Raw genomic sequence first — 23,210 nt, forward strand, 5'->3', positions numbered from 1 at the left:
GATCAGGTGTAACGAGTTCCCGTTTAGCTTTGTTCGCAGCGTCTGTCCGCCAGTTCCACCCCGCCGCCACCGCAAAATGAGGCATCGCCGCCAGATAATACTAACTACTCTGCCCCGCAATCTATGATAATGTGTACAACAAAGAAAAGTGATGCCAACCCGCTCTTCTTTACAAGAAGCGGGAAATAAATAAATGATGTCTCAGCCAAAAGTGTACCAGAAGCGAAAGCTCGTCCTTGCTGTTTTCCCAGAACCACCAACCCCGATTCCTAATGGCCTTCCGCCAGGGCGGGACCCCCAGCGGAGGAGGTTAGAAATATCCCACTGGTAAGATAACTGGGCAAACACGCTGAATCCACCAAGCTAGGAAAAGTAAGGGGGGATTCAGCTTTGGGGCGGGATTATTGATCCAGGACACATCGGGAAAACCTGTTTTGCAAAACTAAACGTGCGCGGTGCTGCAGAATCTTTTGGAGATAAGGATGCGGAAATCTGTAAGGGCGTTGAAACCCATGCGGGAGAGATGACTCTTAGAAAGGGGAAGAAACCCCGTGGAGGTTTAGTCAAACATCATGTTTTAAAGATTGTTGAAAAATGCGATGTTATACAGTTATAACCGGGTTTGTTACCTCACTCTGGCCAAGGCTTCGTCTCTAATACCTCAATCAGGCCGCCAACTAGGTGTAGACTGCCCGTCACAAGTACGGAGACCATAGCATCGCCTTCGCCAGATGCTAGATTTCGGGCATATTCAACCGCCTCTTCAATCGTGCCTTTCACTTCAACGGTGGTATCTGGCGACATCTCCCGCCACATCTTTGCGAGGCTGTTTTGCACGCTCAATTTCTCCACCTCTGTGGCATTTGCATTTATACTCACAAGGTCCGGCCGATATCCTGCTTCTTTAAATGTGACATTCGTGCAGAACACGGCATGGGTAAAGGAGCAATTTCCTGCGGACAATATGCTATAGAGGGCACGCGCTAGAGCAGAACTGTCACGAGATTGCTGGTTAAATATCAAGACCTGAGTCTTGCCATTTCCTCCATCCAGAGCATTCCTGGTGTACGGCTGCGAAGAGAACCATCTCCCCGTGGCTTCAATGCTTTCTGGCGTATGGCCTCCGTCAATGTGCCAGGCAATATTCTTCTCTCGCCTGACCTCACACCTTCCGGCCAAGCGGGTATTTTCCAGGCCTCGTAGAATTGGCTCTGTTAGAGGCTCCCCGTTAGCATACGATGGCACATCCGCAACGCCTCTTGCTCTTAAAAACGAAGTTGAGATAGCCACCGCCAGTTCCGCATTCTTATATTGAAAATCGCCCGACAAGCCCAATTGAACTTTTCCAGGTGCTAGCTCCGGGTGCCCTGAGGCAACTTCCACTTCGACTCCCTTCTCTTCTCCTCTCCGCTTCAAAACATCCAAAGCCGCTTCTGGCTGTGGCGCGGTATAGGCTATCGATCCGGGCTTAATAATTCCAGCTTTATGCCAGGCAATCTGTTCGATTGAATCACCTAGCAGCTCAACGTGATCAATCCCCAAGCTCGAAATACCTGCAACAATAGGTTTATCCAAAATATTTGTACTATCATACTCCCCTCCAATCCCACACTCTATAATGGCGGCATCCACACCTTCTCTCAGGTACGTATGCCATGCCATAAGCGTAAGGTACCGGAAGTAGATGGGCTTTCCGGCCGGGTCGGTGGGGTCCATGCCACTTTTTCGCGCAGATTCTTCCAATCGATCCCATATTTCGAAGAAGTATTTAGCAAATTGCTCCTCGGAGAGCGGTGTGTTATTAATTTGTATCCGTTCGCGGACGAATCGAAGGTGTGGGGATGTGTAAAGGCCGATTTTGCTGATTTTCGGCTCGGAGGACGACTCGACGCCCTGGGAAGTCTGTAGGTGGGCGTACTGAGAAAGAATCGAAGAGATGAAAGCGCATGTCGAGCCCTTGCCTTTCGTCCCCGCGATATGGATTACATTCAGCTTGTTAAAGTCCGATGGCTGTCGCGACCGAAGGATGCATAATGTGACGGTTAGTATCTACTCAGTGTCGACGGGATCTGAGCCCGGGAGAGAGACAAGGTCGCATACCTTGTATCCAACCTTTTCACACCATTCTACCATCTCAGTCATGGCTTGCTCATTCATCCGTCCCCCCGATTTGCGGATCTTCTGGACAATCGAGTAATTCGACTGAAGCGAATTGAGCGCGACGATAGCATCCTAGATCCGAGACCTGAAGTCAGTCAAAACATCTCAATTGAAAAGTAAGAATCTCAATTTTGCAAAGATCATGGCAAACATTATATGTGCGCCCCATTTTGGAGAAGTTCCGGACTGTGAAGCAGTGCAAATGGTTGTATCTGATCAGCGCTGTCGGCCTCCAAAAAGGCTGGTACATTCCAGTGGGGTTTTGAAAGGCCAGTGTCAGATTTAATGAGACTATAGAATCAATTGACCCATCCTATAATCCAGGAACTAGAAAATGATAAAGACCCTGTGGGACAAGCTGTAGCGGGGTTTCGTGGGAAAGGATCATGCTAATACCGGCAGAGTACTCCGTAGAGAGGTCTGGTAAATAACCATTTTTGGTTCCAACCAGGCACAAGTTAAAAGTTTTGCATACATCAGAGGGAACATTACAGACCACACAGGCTGCCTTCTATTAATATAAAGTTGAGCACAAATAAAGAGAACATTCACATATCTCACAATAAACTGAGCTCTGCTTCGGTGAAGTTAATACTATTATGATTAGTTCCTGGAAAAAGGGTGTACGCTAGTTAAAATAGGTATGTACTCTTGTGAATTGTGACAGTGCACTCCTTGGAAAAGAGGAAGATAGGATTAAAGACCCAAAAGAAGTGGTTGCCACATAATATATTATCATGACCAAAGAACACGAAAGGGTACAGTGAAAAATATGCCCTTGAAGAAGCTCAGAAAATACCCGTGAACAACGAGTCAGATGCTATTCAATTCTCTTTTTCCCTTCCTCCATATAGCCAAGGCGGACATTGCTGAACCCACGCTGATGGCGAGCGGCGGGTATGAATCGTCCAATCACTCTGTCTGAATGTGCTCTGTGTAATGCATCTTGATAACCATCAACTGCTGCCGTGGGAGTGTTGAGCTTTGGCCAGTTAACCTACAAGTTGTTCATGATTAGTCTATATCCTCTTAGGATCATCATACTTGGATCATGACTCACATAAAGCATGCCGTGGGAATAGATAAACCTTAGACACCAAGCAGCCACAGCCATCCAGAAAATGAGGAATAGCCTTATTGGCCAAGCGGCAGAATCAGGGAGCCTGCGACTAAAGATTGCAACAAGAACCATGAAAACACTTGCCGCAAGAATATATGGAATTGCTTGGATGATAATCGGCCTTCGATCCACGAACACAAGTCTGTTGCTTGAGGACGACGAAGGCAGATAGGTGCCAAGAAAGATATCAAAGGCATCTTGGCGGGGGCCATCGCGGAAATTGTTACGGATGTACCTCGTCAAGGAATTGTTCCCATCGAGAAGGATGCCAGCCTTTGTTCTCTCGCCGGTGCGAGTAAAATCAGTTTTCAGGGCTCCTGTTCCAGAATACGATTTCGAGACAACATCTGCGTTGTCCGCCCACATGTTTCGGAACATGAACTCAAACTCCGGATCATCACTGGCAGATTCTCCCGGTTGCAGAACACCAGCATCAATCAATTGACGGGTCGCAGTCCAGCGACCCAGCATGCTCTGCACAACGTTGGTGCGATCCAAGCAATCCATACAGTTCGTTCGGACCACACTAGACTGCAGGAGTCGAATATCAAGCGGGCCGGATGGATCACCCAACGACTCGACACCGCTAAAATATTGGCCTCGCATTAATCCGTCTGTAAGACGGTTCAACAAAAGCTCCGCTCGATGCCACTTTAAGCCCTTTGTTTCATTGTGAAAGTCGAAATAAACATAATGGAGCCTGTCCATCTCTTGTTTTCTGATTGATGAATCAACCGTGTGCAACTTTTCTGATGACAACGGATCTGACTCAGTAGACTCGGAGGATGCGGTTATCAGGGTGCGAACTAGTTGCTCGTACGCCTTTTTGACCTTCTCCTCTCTTCCTTTGTGATTAACCAGGTTCACAAGATAGTTTTCTCCGTAAATTCTAATTTGCTCCGAGAAATGCTGGCGTGCAGCAGAGATGGCAGTATCAACACTGCGGATCAGGAGCCGTGGAATGTAAAAAAGGTTGTTAATTTCAGACCAGTAGACCGGGACGCTACCTCTTGTTTGCACAAATGACAAGACATGCAAATCTTTACCGACAGCACTCCTAAGCTGGCCATTTTGCATGCCAGATCCGCCAGCAAAACCAGGGAGTCCTCCAGCTGAGTCGTTGAGAATTATAATCTGTTCTGTTTCATTGTAATTCGAGACATTGCCATGTTCATCTATTCCACGGGAGAAGTATCTGGTGCCACCGCGATGCCTGGAGCGTCTGGTGATCAAGGCGAAAGTGAAGGGCGTTGACTTGACTTTTGTGGGTGTTATGCGCAACATTCCATACATAACAGGCAATATATACGGATCCACATCTGACAGCTGGCCGTATCGGATGCCGGTCCCATCAGATAGACCCGACCTGAAATCTATCAAGTCTGTCTGGATGAAACGATTCCAGAAAAAGCGGTCGTCGGCTCGCTTCCATAATGGGGCCGATGGATCGCTGTTGGACTGGCGCTGGAAACTATTGGTGATATCCAACGAGTAGGAGAAGTGTATGGGGCTGTTTTGCAAAAATTGCTTGAGCAAGGACAGGTATGTATCTTCGTCAGGGTCGTGGAGCGGTCGTTCGCGAAGTGGGAGGAATTCGGTAGAGACAACATTGTACACCATGTGGCCTCTCAATCTTCCCATCGGACGGGCCTTGGTTATGATGATGATATACTTATCTGTAAATAGTTAGCGCATGGGGAGTATAGCAGAAGGCTCGGTTCTACCTAGTTTCAATTTGATAATTCCCAAAATGCCGGCTATGCTTGACACCCGCTTGGCTCCTTGCACCGACACATTGTCCAGTCGCAGCTCGCCTGACGGTCTCTCAACGACAAGAGTGGGTGCCGACGTCGATGATGCCGATCTGAACGCATAATGTAGAGGAGAGACCAGCAGATTAATGTCACGGTAAGGGAGAACGGGTGCCATTGCCAACGGAGGTTGCGCGTTCTTTTCGAGGAACTTGTGAGGAAAGTAGTTTGTTGGTGGAAGGAATTGAAAGGCACTCAAATCATATTCGACGATTCAAGCTCTAAGAAAGTATGTAAATATGTGCAGCTCTTAATCATGCGACAAAGACTCTTCTCTCTTTCTTTTTTATTTTATTTTATTTTATTTTATTTTTGGGGGGGAGAGCTGTGTCTTCACGAGAGTTTGCAACAACAAAAGAAAGCAAAACTGCCTGGAGGCCCCCAGGAGCGCATTTGCAGCAAAGTGGCTTATCGGAAAGGGGGGAAGCTGATAGGGCCTTGTGGACACAGCGATCTCCGGTAAACCCACACAGGGCTTGGCGGGCCCAGGCTCCCAGAGCCCGTGCTCCCGGCGTTGTTGCACCGTGGCCTTACCAATAGGTGCGTTTCCATAGTGGCGCCCTGGGTTTCCCTGTGGTTGGCTGGGGCGGAAGCTGCACTTTTGGTTCGTCATCCTCAGAACTTGCAACTGATGAATGACAACACCATCTCCATCCCAGTCAACATCGACAGGCCGCCGAACAGGTACGAGCAAGCCCAAGCGCCTTGACATCGGATATTCTACGGACCACCCTTTTATACCCTTATTTTCCGGTGCTTTACTTTTCCCGATTTCTCTTTCCGTTTGAACTCCAGATCGTCCGCGAAGATGGCCGCGAGAGCACCCGTTGGAGGCCGACCCGGCGCCAGATTCGCTCAGTTCAAACTTGTTCTCCTTGGTATGGTTTTCTTTGGCCCCTTTGATGCTATGTGAGCTGACGGTCATAACCTTTGATAGGGGAGTCTGCTGTTGGAAAGGTGGAGTTTTTCCCGTCTCCGCATCTCCTGCAATCATGCTAACTGCTGCCTGCCAGAGCTCTCTAGTCTTGCGCTTTGTGAAGGTGAGCGATGGATATCTGTTTCCTCGACGCTTGAGGGCTCCTACTGCGGATGAACACATTGTATGCTAAGCTCTTTTACTAGGATCAATTCGATGATTATCGGGAATCGACCATCGGCGCGGCTTTCTTGACCCAGACCATTTCACTCGATGAGAACACCACCGTGAAATTCGAAATATGGGATACTGCTGGCCAGGAAAGATACAAGTCGTTGGCCCCGATGTACTATCGCAATGCAAACTGCGCAGTTGTAGTCTATGATATTACCCAAGCGGTACTTATCTACCCTGTTCCCCGCTACGCTTCCCCAAGTTGCTGACCGATCGCTTGTTGATGTAGTCTTCCCTCGACAAAGCAAAATCATGGGTGAAGGAGCTCCAACGACAGGCAAACGAAAATATCATCATTGCTTTGGCCGGAAACAAACTTGATCTTGTGACAGATAGCCCAGATAAACGCGCTGTTCAAACCGCTGATGCTGAGGCTTATGCGCGCGAGGCTGGGTTACTCTTCTTCGAGACATCAGCAAAAACGTCAACTAATGTGAGAGAACTATTCACTGCCATCGCAAAGAAACTGCCCCTGGATCAAGCGGGCCCACGGAATCTTCGATCGAACCCTCGCCCAGGAGTAGATTTGCGACCGGAATCCGCCAATACCCAAGCTGGAGGATGCAATTGCTAGATCGGTGACCAGGTTGTAGTTCGCAATGCACTTCGTTTCACGTCTCCCCATCCACCTCCGGACGTATCTATATTCCCTCAAGTACCTTTACAATATGGCAACTTGGATTTACTAGCAAGCCTTCCAAGAGGTGCTGGGGCTATTTTGAAGGGGGGAGAATCTGTTTCGGCGCACCCAACCATTTTCTTGCACCATGTGTGTGCTTCAGTGCTACCCGCTCTTCGCTCCCATCAGTCCCTAATACTATCCCAGTCTATTTGGCGCTTGAGAACCTTTAGCATTTATCGCATTCTCACTAGACCCTTGTCTAAATGGCGCCTTACTCCATGCCTGTGATTTATGTCCTGTTCCTGCTTCGGTGTTTTTTGGGGGGGACTTACTGGTCTAATGTTCTTCATTCTATTTTCTTATGAATGTGATTGCCTATTCTTTTGTGCTTTTCCAGAGGTTGTCAGATTTGGGCGCAGGATTTGTAGCTTGTCGTGTTTCTTCTACCACTTTTTAATAGAACAAGTGTCCACTAAGATGGAAGAAGCTTCGGTTCCCTGATCCCAATCTAAATTGAAGCCTTTGAGCTGCTCGGATGAGCCGACGCACTACGGATCAATGCCCAACAAATAACTCCGCAGCCTTGACGGAGCCATTCTGATGCATTCAGGGGAATGGATTAGCCATGCTCCGGCAGATCCTTCAGGGTAACGCCCAAGCTCTCCTAAACATCACACTGGAACAAGCAGCCAGCGTCAGACCTAACCCTTCTTCGCCTCTGGGATTTCACAGCCGTAGCCCCATTTGCATAGGACATTTAAAAGCAATGGAGCCCGGAAAGGCGAGGACAAGTGCTTCGCCGCCATAGGTTAGAATGGTGGTGTGACATAGAGCGTGTAACAGGGAAAGGAAGAATTCTCGCGGCTTTGAAGTAGCTCCATCCATGGGGAGCCTTCAAAACCGCCCCTTGCAAGGAACCAACTTCCCAGGAGTCTGTATTTCCTGAGAAAACAATATTTTGCGGCCTTTGGCAGAAATCTAATCCAAATATCAGTGCTGCGCTTATGGTTGTCCCAGAAGTTACCGTGACTTGGGGTACCCAGTGTTCCACCCCAGCGATGATCTCAATATGAGATAGCCATCTCAGATTGTATCAGCTGTGGCATTGTTGGAGGCGATAAGGTATTCCCATGGTGGCATTACCCCGAGGAATATACTGATTGATAGCCGCTATTACATTAAACTAGGTAATTTTGGGGAGACTGTCCTCACAGGGGACGAGTCACAGCGTGGTGCACAGCCTTTACGTTCTATTTGCTTTGAGGACAGGCGACCGTCGAAGCGAGCAGTAAGTATGCCATTGGGCGGACACTTTACTATCTTTATGGATATCCTCCCAGCGACTGGGTTGGATCAGATACAGCTGGGACCATCCGCAACCTTTCCTTTCCGGCCGTGGGTGACCCGGCACCTCCAATACAATTCCATCTCTCACTCAACTCCGATATGCAGAGCCTTCTCTCGACACGGGTTTCGTGGGGTTGACTTCTTGTTACTCTCTGTGTGTGTGTCCCCACGATATAGGGGTGTCGTGTGCCTTTCCGGGTCTTCTTCGTTCACAGACGTAGGAGGCCTAAATGTTACGTGGTGCTTTTCATGGAGTCAAGGCTTAGCTGAAATTTTGATAGAAACTGTACTTCATACATACGACTAATTCTACTCCGTACTAATCACTGGTAACCATTGCCGTGTCCATAAGTTGAAGTGTGTAGCCCATTGAGTCCATGAAGGGGACAATGATTTAGTCATTTTCCAGGCAGCATGAACAATCCAGCTCTCAGACGATACCATATTTTGGTCCGTATGTCTATCTTTCGCAATAAATGAGGTTGCTGTATGAGACCGGAATATAGATCCCTTTTTGCCGCATTTGACTTGTTGTCTCGTACATTCATGAGCTAATGGAGGTTCGGCGGATGGGTTGGAGTTGGGTCCCAGAAACGCTAAATTTTCGTGGACAGAAAACACCCGCTTCCATCTGGGCATTTTTCCGAACCTCCCAAGTTCAACTCTCCGACGCCGACAGTTTACACCCCATCAACAAGCCTCTTGCGGGCAAATCGCGGCGCCATGATACGCTCTTCAATTGCGCCGAGCCGTCAGCTGCTTTCACCCACCACCGGCCGCCAATGGCTCCAATCTTCGCGGGTCCGAGGAGGACTTGTTGGCAAGGTAGTTCATGCTCGCCCTCTCTGCCGGCAAAGGAGGCTGTTGGCCATTGCCTTGTGAATTATTTCGTCATGCTAAGTACTTCTACAGAAACATTATTCTAGAACGAGAAAATCTCCGGTTGTTTTCAAGGCGATTCCTACCCTTGATGGTGTCGTGTTGCCGGTACGGGGAAACAATGCATTCACGACGAGCGCAATACTCGCAAACGATTCCCACGTTCGAACACCCCCATCTCCATCGTCAGAATCGGCAATTGCGCCTGAGGGCGTGCCCCGGCCACCACAGTCTCACCCCGTTCAAACTTCGCCCGGTTCTTCTGTAGACGGCCGTGCTCAACCTCCCCCGGAGACAAACACGCCACCGCCCGGTCCGCCTCCTGCACCCAAAAAAGGTGGAAGGTTCAGACGGTTCTTGATCTATCTAATCCTGACTACTGGACTCGCCTATGCCGGAGGTATCTGGCTTTCTCTTACATCCGATAACTTCCATGACTTCTTTACCGAATATGTCCCGTATGGTGAGGAGGCTGTGTTATATGTGGAAGAACAGGATTTCCGTCGCCGGTTCCCCAACGCTGCCCGACAAATCACCCGGCGTGTGACAGGACCTCGGGAAGAGGGACAAAATGTGACTATCCCCGGCAAGAGTGGGCTCTCATGGAAGGTCTCTGAGGAAGAGAGCGAGGCCAAGGAAGCAGGAAGCGATGTGTCTCGGAAAGGCAAACACATGAGCGCAACGGAGGTGAATAAGGAAAAGACTGCTGCCGTTGAGCAAGTCAAAGCTAAGAAAGAGGCCGCACCTGCAATCAAGAAGGAAACCACACCGGCTGAAAGCAAGAAACCAGCTCTGGAAGAAGCTAGGTCCCCGGCTTTGCCAACTGCTAGTCCCGTTCAGCCTCTTTCCATCGCCATCGAGGACGAACCTACGGTTCAGGAGCTTATGAGGATCGTAAATGATCTCATCTCTGTAGTAAATGCTGATGAGTCATCTTCTCGGTTTACATCTACGCTTTCAAAGGCAAAGGCGGATTTCGAAAAGCTTGGGGAACGTATCATTGCGGCAAAACAAGAGTCTTATAAGTTTGCCCAAGAGGAGATTGAAAAAGCTCGAGCAGATATGGAAAAATCCGCCAATGAGTTGATTCGGCGCATCGACGAAGTCCGTGCTGACGATGCTGCCCAGTTCCGTGAGGAATATGAGGCCGAACGTGAGAGATTAGCCCGTGCCTACCAAGAAAAGATAAAGACCGAACTTCAGAGAGTTCAAGAGGTCTCTGAGCAAAGGCTCCGGAACGAGCTCGTCGAGCAGGCGATAGAATTAAACCGCAAGTTCCTCAGTGATGTGAGATCCCTGGTCGAGAATGAGCGAGAAGGACGTCTCAGCAAACTTTCCGAACTGACAGCAAACGTGGGCGAACTTGAGAGGCTGACCGCGGAATGGAACAGCGTTGTTGATACTAACTTAACGACGCAGCAACTTCAAGTTGCAGTGGACGCTGTTCGCAGCGCCCTCGAAAACTCTGACATTCCCAGACCGTTTATTAATGAGCTTGTTGCTGTGAAAGAACTCGCTGCTGGTGACCCAGTTGTTGATGCTGCTATCTCGTCGATCAGCCCCGTTGCCTATCAACGCGGTATCCCATCCTCAGCTCAGATTATCGAAAGATTTAGACGTTTAGCTACCGAGGTCCGCAAGGCAAGTCTTTTGCCTGAGAATGCTGGTATCGCAAGCCACGCAGCTAGCTACATGATGAGCAAGGTCATGTTCAAAAAGCAGGGCTCAGAGGAAGGGGATGATGTAGAAAGCATTCTCACTCGAACTGAGACCCTTCTCGAAGAGGGTAGACTCGATGATGCCGCACGTGAAATGAACTCATTGCAAGGATGGTCCAAGATACTGAGCAAGGATTGGCTCGCGGATGTGAGAAGGGTTTTGGAGGTTAATCAGGCTCTTGAGGTAAGATATCGCTCTACATGCACCACTCCAATCAATACATGCGGAACTAATGCTGACTGTCTATCCGGTATGTAGCTTATCGAAACCGAAGCTCGTCTCCGGTGCCTTCAGGTGGAATAGGCGATTTAGTCTCGCCAGTTTCCCGCCTTTGTATTGTAAACCTACCGATCCTTCCCTGCAATTTCCTAGATAAAAGATGTTTAGACCTCGAATCCTGCAATGAATTCCTTGTAAAATACTTCGTACCTTGATCTGGTACCCCAGTGCTGCGCCTTGGGACGTTTGGACTGTTTGCTCTCCATCGTTGTTTGTCATGTTTGCACCCGATCGTTGGCGCTGTTTCTACGCACGGACCTGCAAGCCACGTAGACAAGACATCACTTCATCCGACAAGGATCAGGAGAATGATGAGAGCTTGCAGGACGCTGCGAATCTGCTCCTAGGACCCCAGCCCTCCTACAATAGACACTCATACTACAGAATATACAGCTAAGCCCCTGCTGTCATATCGCAGCATTTGTAGATGCTGCATGAGATTTGCTCACCCATCATGACCACGTGTCTGCTTGTGACAACGATAGGCAAGGGGCATGTATGAATGAGAAGCAAAGCCCACACCGATGTTCACCTCAAGCAGTCAGCCTGCCAGGGGACAACATGAAATCTACACTCCGTCATAGCTTTGATATGCCAATTGAGGATGAATCCGCACGCAGGACAGGTAGTCCCTTGGAACGTCGAGCGTCACAAAGAAGATATAGAAATCAAGGCAGCAGCAGCTTTCGACTAGGGTCAGCCTTCAGCACTGCCAGAAGTTCGAATTCCAGCTCCCGAGCTAGCCGGCAAACAGAGCATCGTCAAGCAAGCAAGCGACCTAGCAACGAGCCCCAGTTGCTGGTTAAAAAGAGACAACCCCAGGGACGGGGAGGCCAGCCCAGCGCACAGCATGAAACCTCACTTAGCCACCCGCATGGCCATCCAGATGCAGGCCAGTCAGTTAATGCGGGTAGTTCCCAGGATGGAGACCAAGCGAGCAGCAGTAACCCCTCGGAACCCGGACCATCGAACACTGGTCGTCCCCATGGCTCGACTTTGATAGGACTTGATACGGATCCAGCCCAGATTGTCAACCTTGCACTTAGTCTAGGCGAGTCTCGCCGGCGAACCATGGGCGGACGAACCGTGTCCGGCGGCATTCCGCGCGATAGACGTCTGTCAGCGTGTAGCCCGGTACCCGAGACCCGAATTCTGCCGCCACGAGACGACGACAGACAGTCAAAACGCCAAGGTTCAACGTCGCGCTCGTTGCTGCCAGCTCCGTTTCTCGACAGTGGGAGTTGCGAGTTGGAATTCTCCGAACTGTCTGCGGGGACAATTGCGAGAGCGGACAAAGCGAGGCAACATTTTGAGCTCTTTGCTGAGTATTTACGTTTACTCACTTCTCTCCCCCCGCTGCAGTCCTCGACGAGTCTTACGAAGCAAGGAGACCCATCTGGTGCTCTTAGGTCTTTCGCCCGAGGAAGAGTCTATAACCCTCTCCAATACATACGCAATCGGAAAGTGAGGTTTCGCGAAAGGACCGCGATTAATTCAGAGGAAGAGGGCTGGGAGAATGTCGATAGAGTCCGAAACTGGGTGGATGGTGTGGTTAGTGTTCTTGATGAAGGGGAATACCAGCCTACCGAGTGTGTTCAATTACCCCCACTCAATACTCCCGCTGGGACCTCAGAGGAACCCCAGGAGTCATTTTCAAGCCCTGGCCGCATAAACACCAACGATACTACGAAACCACGTCGCCCTCGGATGGACTGGGTCTTCACCCCGGCCGATCTATTGGCCGATGCAGCTTGGGTTGAGGCCGGCCGGAACAAGCTTAAACTCGAAGATAAAGATGGAAATAAAGTGTTTCCCACGGATACCAAATTAAAATCCATCCAATTGACATCACATAGTCCTTCGCCAGAGCTCCGTCCGACTGGTATATCATACGACCCAGTTTGCTCCACCGGACGGTTACCAAGTTTTACATCTATCGGATCCAGAGGATCATCCAATATAAATAGAGGCCGGCGAATACACAGATTTGCGCACTCTATCCATCTTACGCCCCGCCACAGCCATCCTAGGGATAACAGCAAATCAGGCTGGCGACATGCTTTGAGTCGGTCGAGGAGCTCTTCCGGATCCTTGCAAAATAAGGATGACCATAGTTATTTCATCGAGGATTTCACAGGACGCGAGGATACTCCTTGCCGACAAAATGTGATGGATGGCTTGCTGCCTCCTCTAGATACCAGCGTGAGCGAATCAAAATCTCCACTATCTCACCACCGCTATGCGGGATCTATTTCCTCCGCCGATTATAATTCCGACAAAGCCATCCTACGTGCGTCCTTCGAAGACGATGACGTAGTCAGACGGACGCCTTCTGAAAAACCGATGTTTCCGAGTATAACGGCTAATCTTTCTCCTTCAGTAAGTCGAGAGGCTTCACCGAGTAGACGACACCACTTGTCACCTCGCGCCTCCCTTGATCGTCAAAAAACCAAGAAGCAGAAGACCAATGTCGATTTGCCATACTCCCCTAGTGATCCGTTCCGTGTTGGAGCGACATCAAGTTTAGAACTAGAGCGAGTCGGATCTCCTGGGCCTACTTTTCCAACACAATTTTCTCGCCATGGAACACACAGTTCGCCTGGAGGAGGCAAAGGTGGAAAAGAGCCGGATCAAAAGCGACGTGGGCTATTCAAGGGTGGCAGGATTGCTGAATTGGTTGGGAACGAGGTGTCTAAGGTTGGCGACTTGATTCGGAAAAAAGATCCTTCCAGTCATTCACGCCAGTCTTCATCCGCATCTAGCGTTTCCGAGTACGTAGATGCCGATGATGATACTGGTAATAGCAAACGAAGACTGAAACTGAGATTGACTCGACTCCCAACGCAAGACCAGACGCCTGAACTGTCAAAGCATAGTATTCCTCACCTTCCCACCTTCACATCATCTCTGAAACATGGCGCTATGTCTCCCGGATCCACGCCACCCAGTGTCCCAAATGATAGTTCGCCGCCAAAACCGGATGCGCTAGAGGATTTTAGTCAACCAGGGCCCGCCGAAAGGATGAAAAGTCCCGATACTGGACTATTAATTGATCATAAAGAAAGCTTCTCGTCTGGCCAAAATTCGAAGTTGCGGAAGGAAACGCCCCATCTGCCACAAAAGGATGATAATACTCCCGTCTATAACGTCGCATTGCCTGCGCCAAGCAGGCCCAAACTGTCCGAAGCTACTCGAAACTGGAGTCTTTCATCCCGCAGCATTCCGAAATACTCCCAGTCCCATCGCATCAGCAAAGCCGAAATCGTCCGTGTCCGAGCCCATCTGCTCTCTACAGGCGTAAAGGCCCAGGAAATATGTCTACATGCCAACACACCTCCATCAGCGTTTACTTTCAACCCACTTTATACTGGGTCCCCTGACGACCGACTTAACCCTTTGCCGTATATAGGGGACCAGAAACCAGCCACAGAAGCCACTAAAACATTACTAACAGCCTTCGATGACAGGGTTAGTTATGTCCAAAGCTCGATCATCAAATTCTCGGAATCGGATCTCCCAAGCTTAACCCGTGAACTTGACTGCTTGGACCGACTAATTACTTCATCCCTCAACTGTCGTCTTCGTGGAGTGAGCACTGAAGCGGAACATCTCACTGGCCAGCTTGCAACCACAAGTACTCTGGCCATCAAGCAGCTGCACGATGCATTGGACAAAGGAATCCGCAAGCGAAATCGCAGATTTCGCTGGGTTAGCCGCGTAGGCTATGTGCTTCTTGAGTGGGTGCTCGTTGGGGTGATGTGGTGGGTTTGGACCATCGTGATGATGTGGAAGCTTCTCAGGGGTATCTGGAGAGGCAGTGTAAGTGGCATTCGATGGATTCTTTGGCTTTGAAGTCCATCAGAGTAATGTCGAAAGTTGAGGCATATCCCTTGAAGCAAACTCTCAAAGGACCGGTCATGTTAGAGATCGCTTTGTGTTTTCTTTCCCTCTCAGAGTCCCTATTTTTCCCCAGACTTCCTTTCTTGCACAGTACTGCTATAGATACCCTCATAAAGCATTCCCTTATCACTTTATTCTTCCCTATAATCTTACCTTGATGTTACCAGATGATAATGGTGCCGATCCAGTTTTGCGGCAACTTTCCCCCTATCAGTTCATTAACCAAGGACTTATAACTTTTCCTTTCTACCCTCATAACAGTTACAGTTTATACCATGGCCTGAAAGATCACATTCATTATATCCTTTGCTATATGCCTCACCATGCATGCCTCCTTTGCCAGGCCGGCAGGTCCCAGACTTAACACCATTTTAACTGCACAAACTTTCTTACATCTATCAAGTACAAAGCATGACAAAGTGATTGCTTCACACAAACACGATATATTTCCACGTTTGAATATCACATGCAAAGGGATGTTCCTAACGATGTGCTCGCGCACAATTCTAACATCTAAGTGATGCATACAAAGGGTGATGAACTGTTCCTTCATCTCAGTTCAAAAGCCAATATCTGTTTCCTCAACAGAAATCAAGCTGTCTTTCAACTATTCGAACTCGAAACCTTTTAGACCTGTCCGCTTTATCCATTACACCCTCTTATCTATAGGTCCTTTTCTTTCCTTTTTTTTGTTTTTTTTTTTTACAGTACAAGGCAGCATTGGCCTATTTACACACTCAGCACGACATCCAGAGCTATAACGGGCCCTCATACGATTGAAATAACGCTAATTTGCATACTACTTATAAGTGATGCCCAATCTGGAAGACACTAAAGGCCGGGATATGTTGAAGCACGCCTTTAAAAAGCCCTTTTCATGGCTGTCAAAGTCAACGGGTTCACAGGAGCCTAAGAGCGCTAAATGTGAGCCTCTCACCTCTGACGATGCTATTTTTACATGGAAAACTTATCAATCCCAGCGGCAGATCAAACTAACGCCAACGAGAGGCCAAGTATTTCCAATCAAGGCATGGCATCTAGCCAAAGTGCAGCTCCTCCACCGGTTCACCGGGCTTTTGACGACCAGGAAATTCCTCCTCCTTCATGGCAGCTTATTGACCGGCTAGTTAGAGGTGGTGTATACCTTGAAATCGAAAACATCAACTCCCGAGAGAGAGCACGAGTACGCGGACTTGTAGCAGAAAAAATCGATAGCGGGATGTCTGGCACAGAGATAGGAAGGTTCATCGTTGCGCAATTCCGACAAAATGATCAAGGGCTCGGCCATATCATCACACAGATGGCAGACAGACAATTCTCATACACAGACATTGCACTTGCTACCATGGAGATCCTTGGTCTGATAGACTTGAGAGAAGATCTTCCAGGACTCCCTCGGCAGCCGATTTTAGGTGGAGAACGTCGTTACTACGCGCGTGAAGTTGCCCAGCAAAACCAGCAAGTTCCGAGCACGGCAGCTCATGACTTGACAATATGCCAAAGGAGAGGAGGATCTCGACCACATCTTCCACTACGTACCAACCACGCGAGACTCGCGACTGGGGAAGGAAAACGAAATATGACCGCTGCTTCCATTCGATCTGTGCAGCCCTCAACCTACGATGAAGATCCCCCGCTGCTACGCCCTGCTACTCTCGAACGAATTAGGCGAGGACATCCATGATTCGAAGCTGGGTTTTGGGTGTACTACGAGCTTCTTGACTTTCTTATTCTAACCTCATTGCCCACGTCTTTTCAGTTTATATTTTACTTAATCTCTTATCTCTTCATCTTTGGTTTTGCAACTACAATTTGTCCAGCTTCGATACCCTTGTGAGATACCTGCAAGCATTGTTTACTCTTAATGATAATAGAGCGTCCTACTCTTATCTACAATTGTGGGCTCTACTCTAGATGGACCTTGATTCTCAAGAGCCTTGCCTTTGTACACTGGTTAGTACATAAGCTGTGCTTTAACATGCTTAATATATAGTGGCTAATATAAAACCTAATATAAAGAGCCCAAGATAGTGGTTCCACTCCCTCAGGATCAAATTCTTAGAGGCCCTCATCGTAGACCAATGTTTATGCATTAGAATGCCATAAATCCCCTCCTTTGGGACTCGAGGCTGAACCGGTGCACATCATGTAGGCTTGCTACCCCATGGACACCCCAGAAACCCCCTGCTCCCTCAGCCACCAGAAATTGGCATGAGACAGGGCACCTAAAAGGGACTGATATTTCGGATACCTAGCTCCTATCTAAAGATCAAATTTGTAGGGGACCGCTCAGCCGCTTCTTTGCCCCTATCTAAGAGGCCATGGTAACCCATAGACCCCCCATTTCATCCAAGACAGTATGTAGGAAGCAGAGCAGCTCTTGAGGGAAGCAAAAATGCCCAGCTCATGTGAAAGGGTAAACAAGGTGTAACGCGGTAGGATTCGTGAGCAAGAGAACAACGGCATGTCCCGTGCCAGTTAGTATTTCCTCTGAACGCCTCCTTAACAAGTGAAAATAATCTCCTCCTTTCATCTGCAGGAAACCTGCCCGAGAACATCTCCTTATCACTGCCCTCACTGCATCTTCTCTCACCCTTCTACCTCCATCCTCTCTCTTTCTCTTCCAGCATCAAAGCCTGGCCCCTAAAATCTCGGGAAGAGACCTGCTTCACCAGGACATACGCCATGCAAGCTACCTCTAGCAAAGAAGCGATCGGCCAAGAGAGCAAAAACAGGCCTCAGTCCCTCCGCCATTTCGAAACAGCTGGGAAGAAACTCAAAGTCGAGAACCTCGGGACCATCCTCAATCGAATCTTTAGGCTGCAAACGAACCGTTTGCGTGCCACCTCTGAGACTGGAGACTCTCGAGACTTTCAAAAACTGGTAGCAACATTCAAAAAGCAGAAATGTTGCTCCCTCAAAAGAATCATCAAAAAGATGCGCAAACGTGCTGTTCCTGAGCCTCTAGTAAAGCTTCGACCAACTCAGGGTCCTACCAACAACATGAACGACGAGAATGACGATGAACCCCCTCTGCTTGCATTGTGTTCTCACACATTCACGCAAGATGAAAGAGACAGACTCAGCAAAAAGCACAAAGAACTCAAACAACATGAGCGAGACCAACAGCGCCAGCGCCAGCAGGAAGAGCGTGACAACGTCAACCCCGCAACTGAAGAACAAGTGGTATCGCTGGCACGCCGAGAGCAAGAAGCCCCGAATTCTTTCATCACCAGCCCCGTTCTCGTCCCTGCAATCGAAGAACCTGAACTTCAAGTTTGGTCCAAGGGCCTAAACAAAAGGCCATATCGTTCGGCGGATCCTACAATGCTCAACCCGACCTGGGCGCCGAAGAGAGATTCTCCGAGCCCTCTGTGCCCTCTGTGCCCTCCAAGACGCTCCGCCTCGCGAAGATCAAGGAATGGCTGGAGCGAGGAAGATCTTTCGTTCCGAGACCTGCTGCGTAGCATGCTTGACGATGAAACACTAGAACGGGTCCTTAGAGAAGATGCTGCCACAGAAGAGGGAGAAGCTGCTGCTGCTTCAGCAAGCAGCAAAATGGAAAACGAGAAATTAAGAGAAATCATGTATGAAATGGTGGACAATGTAGTTGACAAAACTGTGGATGAAGTTCGCCGCGTGGAAGCAAGAAGCAGGGAGCGGAGGTTGTCAAGGGACAGTGAAGCAGGGAGGAATAAAGTGACAGCTTCACAAGCAAATGGTGAATCGGAGAGCACGGGCAGTCTCACTGCCCTCCACAGTTGTGAGCCAAAAGAGATCAATGAACTGTTGCACGGCCTGCTTAATGACCTCTTGGAAATTGTTATTGCTGATGAGGTAGACCTGAGTGACGATGTTCGCCAAAGGGTTAAGGAAACAGTGTTATTCCGGAAAAGAAAATTATTTGGAACAGAGGAATGAAGTCTCTGGGGGGATGAACTTTGTGATGACGCCGACTAAGCACGCATAGTTAACAGTTCACCTGGGCTATGACAAATCCATGAGATACTTTCAATAAGTAACATGAGGATGAAAGAAAGCAAGCATGAAAGCCTGATAAAGGGATATGTTACTAGACCTGGAGTAAAGCCTGTACAATAACATCCTGCATTGCCCAATAACAATAACAAATTTCTCTGTGGCTGCATCCCATGCATGACTCGGATTCATCCCTTCCTCACGCATAGACCGCTTTATTTTGCTGAATTTGAGCGTGTAAGTGACCGAGTGCCCAAAGCTGACCCGAACCTAGAGCCAGAGCGGCTGCGTGACATGCGGTCAACAAGGGGGCGAAATGAAGTAGGTGAAGGCTCAGATACAGCAGTGCCCAGGACTTGCTTCGAACCAGGTACAATCTTTAATATTTGCGCGCCTCCCTGTGTCTGAGGCGAGCAAGAAGCATCAGCTGCTGCCAAGTCCTGGTTTGGTGACGGGGCTCCAAATACTAGTTTATTTAGAATTTCGGCATTCCGAGCTTGAATACTACTTTTATCACCCGGATGCCTCGTTTGTATCAACCCAGCACCTTCTGCGCGGTCTTTTGCATGTGGTGTTGGAGGCAGAAATTTTGTCTGCGACTCGGCTTGTTGCCTTTGCCGAAGAAACTTTTTCCGAAGCCACTGCATTTTCGAAATCTTCACGGGAAAGGCGTTCGGGAGGTTAGGCTCATAATAGACGGGCATAGACTCACAGACATGGCCCACAGGGTCCCCCTTTTCCCTAGGATCCGCAACTCTATAGGGTGCATCTCTGCTCATTATAGGGTAATTCAGTTGGGAGTAATAGTCTAGCGGTATCAAAATGCCACCATTACGGTGCAAAACATCGTTGCCTGCCGCTAAGCTCTCTTTCCGTTTCGGGGGGATGACAACCTGTCCTGTGCTTGGGTTGGTGATGGCCTGGCTTCCATTGCCATACATTGGGTGACACCGAATATATTTGCTGAAGTTCGCCTCTATGGTCACGCAGCAAAGAGGTAAGAATTTGATGGCATTAGTTGAGGTGGGCCAGGTTGTAGTTGCATATCGAGGCTTAAACCCACTCCTAGGTGTGAAAGGGTAAACCGGGGTAGAAGTGTCGATTCTGATACAGGAAGCCCACAGATCTGGATACAGTCGAAGAACCAGATAAACGTCCCCAAACGCTATCTTAAAGGAGTCTTCGCGTGATTCGTCGTCTTTGCAAGGAACGGTGTCTCCAATGCAAATAACACGGCACCCACTTCGAATCGCGAATCCGTTTCTCGAACCCGGAGAGGCCCTAATATCTCGATACGATTCAAGATATCTCATGCCTACCAGGCGCTCAGTGTCCCATAGCAGCTCTTCTTGCACGACTGGGGGAACAGTTTCCTGTGGCGGGTCGCGAGATGCCGCTAAATTGTGCATGCATTGTGGACATAGGCCACCGTTCCCACTTCCAGAATCCACTGCCTGACGGTGTCTAGCTAGTGGACTCGAGTTACCAGTATTCCTCTTTCTGGGCTGGCCCGACATCTTTTCGGGTTGGATCTGATCTGAATTTGGCAGATTTATAGAGTCTGTGGAGCTACCATGTACCGAGTTTTGGTGAATCGCAACATGGGAGGCGAGCGATACCCCAATAGAGGTCTCTGGGGAATTAGTTGCAACTGCTGAGACACCTTGTTGCTCTGAAACTGCCATTGGACTGATAGTGTCGGCTGGAAAATTCGGGAGGGCTAACCTTGGTGAATCCGGTAGTTCGTTGGAAGGCTCTGCTAAACCCTCCTCGAGGTCTGTTCGTCCAACAACTCCATCACCGGAGGGATATCGCAGGCCGATATCGTCACTACGAGACAAACCAGCGCCGTCGCCACCGGTGCCGCCCAGCATCAAAACCGGAGGACGATGAAAATATATACCCCGACGCCTGTTCTCTAATAGGGATTGCGCTAGCGAATCTGAGACAGGAGTGCTTCCTTCGCTCTCGAGGAACGTTCTGGCTGGCGGAGTAACCGGCCCAGCGACCCTTGGGGCACAGCTTGGGCGCGAGTCGTCAGAAACATGATTCCGCGCTCTTTCATGATCTGTGACTCCCCGATCCTGACATGAAGATTCGCTTTCTGACGTGCTGTAGGCCGATTGGGTTGCCAGATCCATGGACAATCGTGGCCACGCACCGAGTTCGTCTGTTGCAGGGCTCAGGCTCTCATAAAACCGCTTCTGCGCTTCGGAGAGAAGCGTCGTCAGAGCACCGCGAGTGGAGAGAAGAGGGGATCAAAAGTATATCAGTAAGCTCTGCTGAATGCGAAATGCACGAAATGATCAATACGATTATATAAGGAGGCGAACGGTGCTGGCAACGCAGGAAAAAGAAGGACAAGCGTGCCATCGCGCATCTCGGCCATCATCTAGATCGCTCAAAGAAGGCCAACGTCGTGGAAGCGGCGATGGGTGGCCGTCCAGCAGCCGACCGGGAGGGAAGGGCTACTGTGAATCCATTTCACCGGCTGCATCTTCAGAAGCAAAGCCACCGGGAAGATGGCCATGAAGACGAGCGGCCACTCCTACGTTGCGGATGACGATGGAAAAGATGGTCGTTCGGTTGGTGTTGTCTGAAGATTCGCCATTATCCAACTGATTCGAGGCCGGCGGCGTCACGGGCCCGAAACCCCGGTTGGCGCCCTGTCGCATACTTACGCCAACGGCGTCGTCCAAAGCCAATCGTTAGTTAACTACTCCGTGCAGATGAGATCAAGCGGAGTGCCGTGGAAAAGCGAGCGCCCTTTAGTAAAACTCTCGTATTAACTAGTGAACATGGATCGATCGCTGGCGAGGTAAACGCAGCAAACCTCGGCTGGATGTCTGATTAGAAAACAAGTCTCACCACTTTTGTCCCCTCAAACACCAACCAGCCACCTCAGCGGCTCGACCCCCTCTGTATATACAAGAATATATAAGTTACCTGGACTGCTTCATTGCCACCGACGTCGTCGCCCGAGACATGATCAATCACGGCGCGAGGATCAGACTAGTATCTACAATGGCTGCTCCCAAGATTACGCTATACGTCGACGTCGTCAGCCCCTTCGCGTACCTTGCATACTATATCACACGAGTAAGTTGAGGCAAAGGGTTCCGATCCCAGTATCGTGTATTAGAAGCTAATAATACTGCTCTGTAGCATTCACCCGTGTTCGCAAAATGCGAAGTGTCCTATATACCCGTCTTGCTGGGTGGAATCATCAAGGCAACAAATAATAACTCGCCACTATACATCAAAAGTATGGCTCCCCCAGTTGATATGCAGACAGTAACACATTGCCTATACTCCGTAATCATATGCTAAACAACCAAATAAATATAGACAAAGACAAATGGATCAACGTCGAGAGACTCCGGTGGTCTCGCTATTTCAACGTTCCCGTCACGGAGGGGACAGTCAAGGGATTCCCCATCCAGACGTTGGCGGTAAGAGTTAAACATTTACCTTCTCAAAGTGTATTAATTCTATGTCCAGTATCCAGAAGGAAAAGGATGTAGATCCCGCTTGGAAAAATATGTACGATGATAACGTATTCTAATCGAGTTTTGCAATAGGTGCAACGAGCCCTTTGTTCAGTGGCCGCCGAAACTCCAAGCAAATTAGTGCCCTGTCTTGATGCACTATATAAGTCGCTCTGGGTCGAAGGAAACCCAGATGTCGGTAAGCCAGAAGGCTTCACGCCAATTTTATCGCAGGTGCTGGGGGAGGAGGCCGCTGAAGAGGCTGTTCGAAAGGTATGAACTCAGGGAGAGCAGTCCCTGGGCCTCGAAGCTTAAGCTGACCAGTAATCTCCAAAGTCTACCACGGAAGAAGTGAAGAAAATGCTCCTGGCAAACTCCGAAAGAGCTGTCACTTCTGGCGCTTTCGGCCTTCCTTGGATAGAATGCACCAACTCCGAAGGAAAGGTTGAGTCTTTCTTCGGTGTGGACCATCTTGGGCAAGTCGCCGCCTTCCTTGGACTAGAAACCTCCTCGGATAAGGGCTTCCGTTGCGTCTTGTAAGTTGCGATGTTCAAATTCGAACTTTTCGCTCAGAGACCGGGCTGCAGTCTTTGGGGTAGTTCTCGGTGCTAGACGAAAGTCCTATATTATAACCTGGTTCATGAGTATTTAAACCATTCTCCGGTTGAAATAGACCATGAATTCTCAGCTTTTTGTTTTTTCAACTCCACTGAAAGCGTAGCTACCTTCCTGACACATGGAAAAGTTTGGTGTCCAT

At 49.2% G+C, this 23,210-nt stretch overlaps 9 protein-coding genes across 9 annotated transcripts; 6 read left to right on the plus strand and 3 right to left on the minus strand.

Moving 5' to 3' along the window:
- Positions 1-2: 2 nt before the first annotated feature.
- Positions 3-2,543, minus strand: CIMG_08788 (FolC protein). Its single transcript, XM_001241624.2, has 3 exons — positions 2,312-2,543; positions 2,101-2,232; positions 3-2,010 (listed from the first exon to the last, which is right to left on the minus strand). Exons 1-3 carry the CDS (start codon positions 2,408-2,410, stop codon positions 631-633), a joined length of 1,611 nt encoding a protein of 536 aa, XP_001241625.1. The 5' UTR covers positions 2,411-2,543; the 3' UTR covers positions 3-630.
- Positions 2,544-2,747: 204 nt separating this feature from the next.
- Positions 2,748-5,349, minus strand: CIMG_08787 (phosphoinositide phosphatase). The gene is made up of 3 exons (XM_001241623.2): positions 5,005-5,349; positions 3,221-4,956; positions 2,748-3,157 (listed from the first exon to the last, which is right to left on the minus strand). The coding sequence occupies exons 1-3, from the start codon at positions 5,207-5,209 to the stop codon at positions 2,981-2,983; spliced, it is 2,118 nt and encodes a 705-aa protein (XP_001241624.1). The 5' UTR covers positions 5,210-5,349; the 3' UTR covers positions 2,748-2,980.
- A 378-nt stretch (positions 5,350-5,727) lies between these two features.
- Positions 5,728-7,355, plus strand: CIMG_08786 (GTP-binding protein ypt5). Its single transcript, XM_001241622.2, has 5 exons — positions 5,728-5,969; positions 6,029-6,048; positions 6,105-6,131; positions 6,214-6,405; positions 6,471-7,355. Exons 1-5 carry the CDS (start codon positions 5,900-5,902, stop codon positions 6,813-6,815), a joined length of 654 nt encoding a protein of 217 aa, XP_001241623.1. The 5' UTR covers positions 5,728-5,899; the 3' UTR covers positions 6,816-7,355.
- A 1,475-nt stretch (positions 7,356-8,830) lies between these two features.
- CIMG_08785 (uncharacterized protein) lies at positions 8,831-11,213 on the plus strand. The gene is made up of 3 exons (XM_001241621.2): positions 8,831-9,035; positions 9,123-10,991; positions 11,067-11,213. Exons 1-3 carry the CDS (start codon positions 8,934-8,936, stop codon positions 11,109-11,111), a joined length of 2,016 nt encoding a protein of 671 aa, XP_001241622.2. The 5' UTR covers positions 8,831-8,933; the 3' UTR covers positions 11,112-11,213.
- Positions 11,214-11,457: 244 nt separating this feature from the next.
- On the plus strand, positions 11,458-15,422 carry CIMG_12239 (uncharacterized protein). Its single transcript, XM_012358604.1, has one exon. The coding sequence runs from the start codon at positions 11,649-11,651 to the stop codon at positions 14,937-14,939; it is 3,291 nt and encodes a 1,096-aa protein (XP_012214027.1). The 5' UTR covers positions 11,458-11,648; the 3' UTR covers positions 14,940-15,422.
- Positions 15,423-15,799: 377 nt separating this feature from the next.
- Positions 15,800-16,980, plus strand: CIMG_12238 (uncharacterized protein; the record flags this gene model as incomplete). The annotated part of the gene is made up of 2 exons (XM_012358603.1): positions 15,800-15,911; positions 15,968-16,980. 2 exons carry the CDS (start codon positions 15,800-15,802, stop codon positions 16,669-16,671), a joined length of 816 nt encoding a protein of 271 aa, XP_012214026.1. The 3' UTR covers positions 16,672-16,980.
- A 692-nt stretch (positions 16,981-17,672) lies between these two features.
- CIMG_08783 (uncharacterized protein) lies at positions 17,673-18,908 on the plus strand (the record flags this gene model as incomplete). The annotated part of the gene is made up of 1 exon (XM_001241619.1): positions 17,673-18,908. One exon carries the CDS (start codon positions 17,673-17,675, stop codon positions 18,906-18,908), a length of 1,236 nt encoding a protein of 411 aa, XP_001241620.1.
- A 107-nt stretch (positions 18,909-19,015) lies between these two features.
- Positions 19,016-21,248, minus strand: CIMG_08782 (uncharacterized protein). The gene is made up of 2 exons (XM_001241618.2): positions 19,433-21,248; positions 19,016-19,369 (listed from the first exon to the last, which is right to left on the minus strand). Exons 1-2 carry the CDS (start codon positions 21,104-21,106, stop codon positions 19,181-19,183), a joined length of 1,863 nt encoding a protein of 620 aa, XP_001241619.2. The 5' UTR covers positions 21,107-21,248; the 3' UTR covers positions 19,016-19,180.
- Positions 21,249-21,702: 454 nt separating this feature from the next.
- On the plus strand, positions 21,703-23,188 carry CIMG_08781 (2-hydroxychromene-2-carboxylate isomerase). Its single transcript, XM_001241617.2, has 5 exons — positions 21,703-22,064; positions 22,131-22,230; positions 22,314-22,417; positions 22,547-22,726; positions 22,790-23,188. The coding sequence occupies exons 1-5, from the start codon at positions 21,951-21,953 to the stop codon at positions 22,991-22,993; spliced, it is 702 nt and encodes a 233-aa protein (XP_001241618.2). The 5' UTR covers positions 21,703-21,950; the 3' UTR covers positions 22,994-23,188.
- The last annotated feature ends 22 nt before the right edge of the window (positions 23,189-23,210 follow it).

Source organism: Coccidioides immitis (genome assembly GCF_000149335.2).
Source record: "Coccidioides immitis RS genomic scaffold supercont3.3, whole genome shotgun sequence".
NCBI lineage: Eukaryota > Fungi > Ascomycota > Eurotiomycetes > Onygenales > Onygenaceae > Coccidioides > Coccidioides immitis.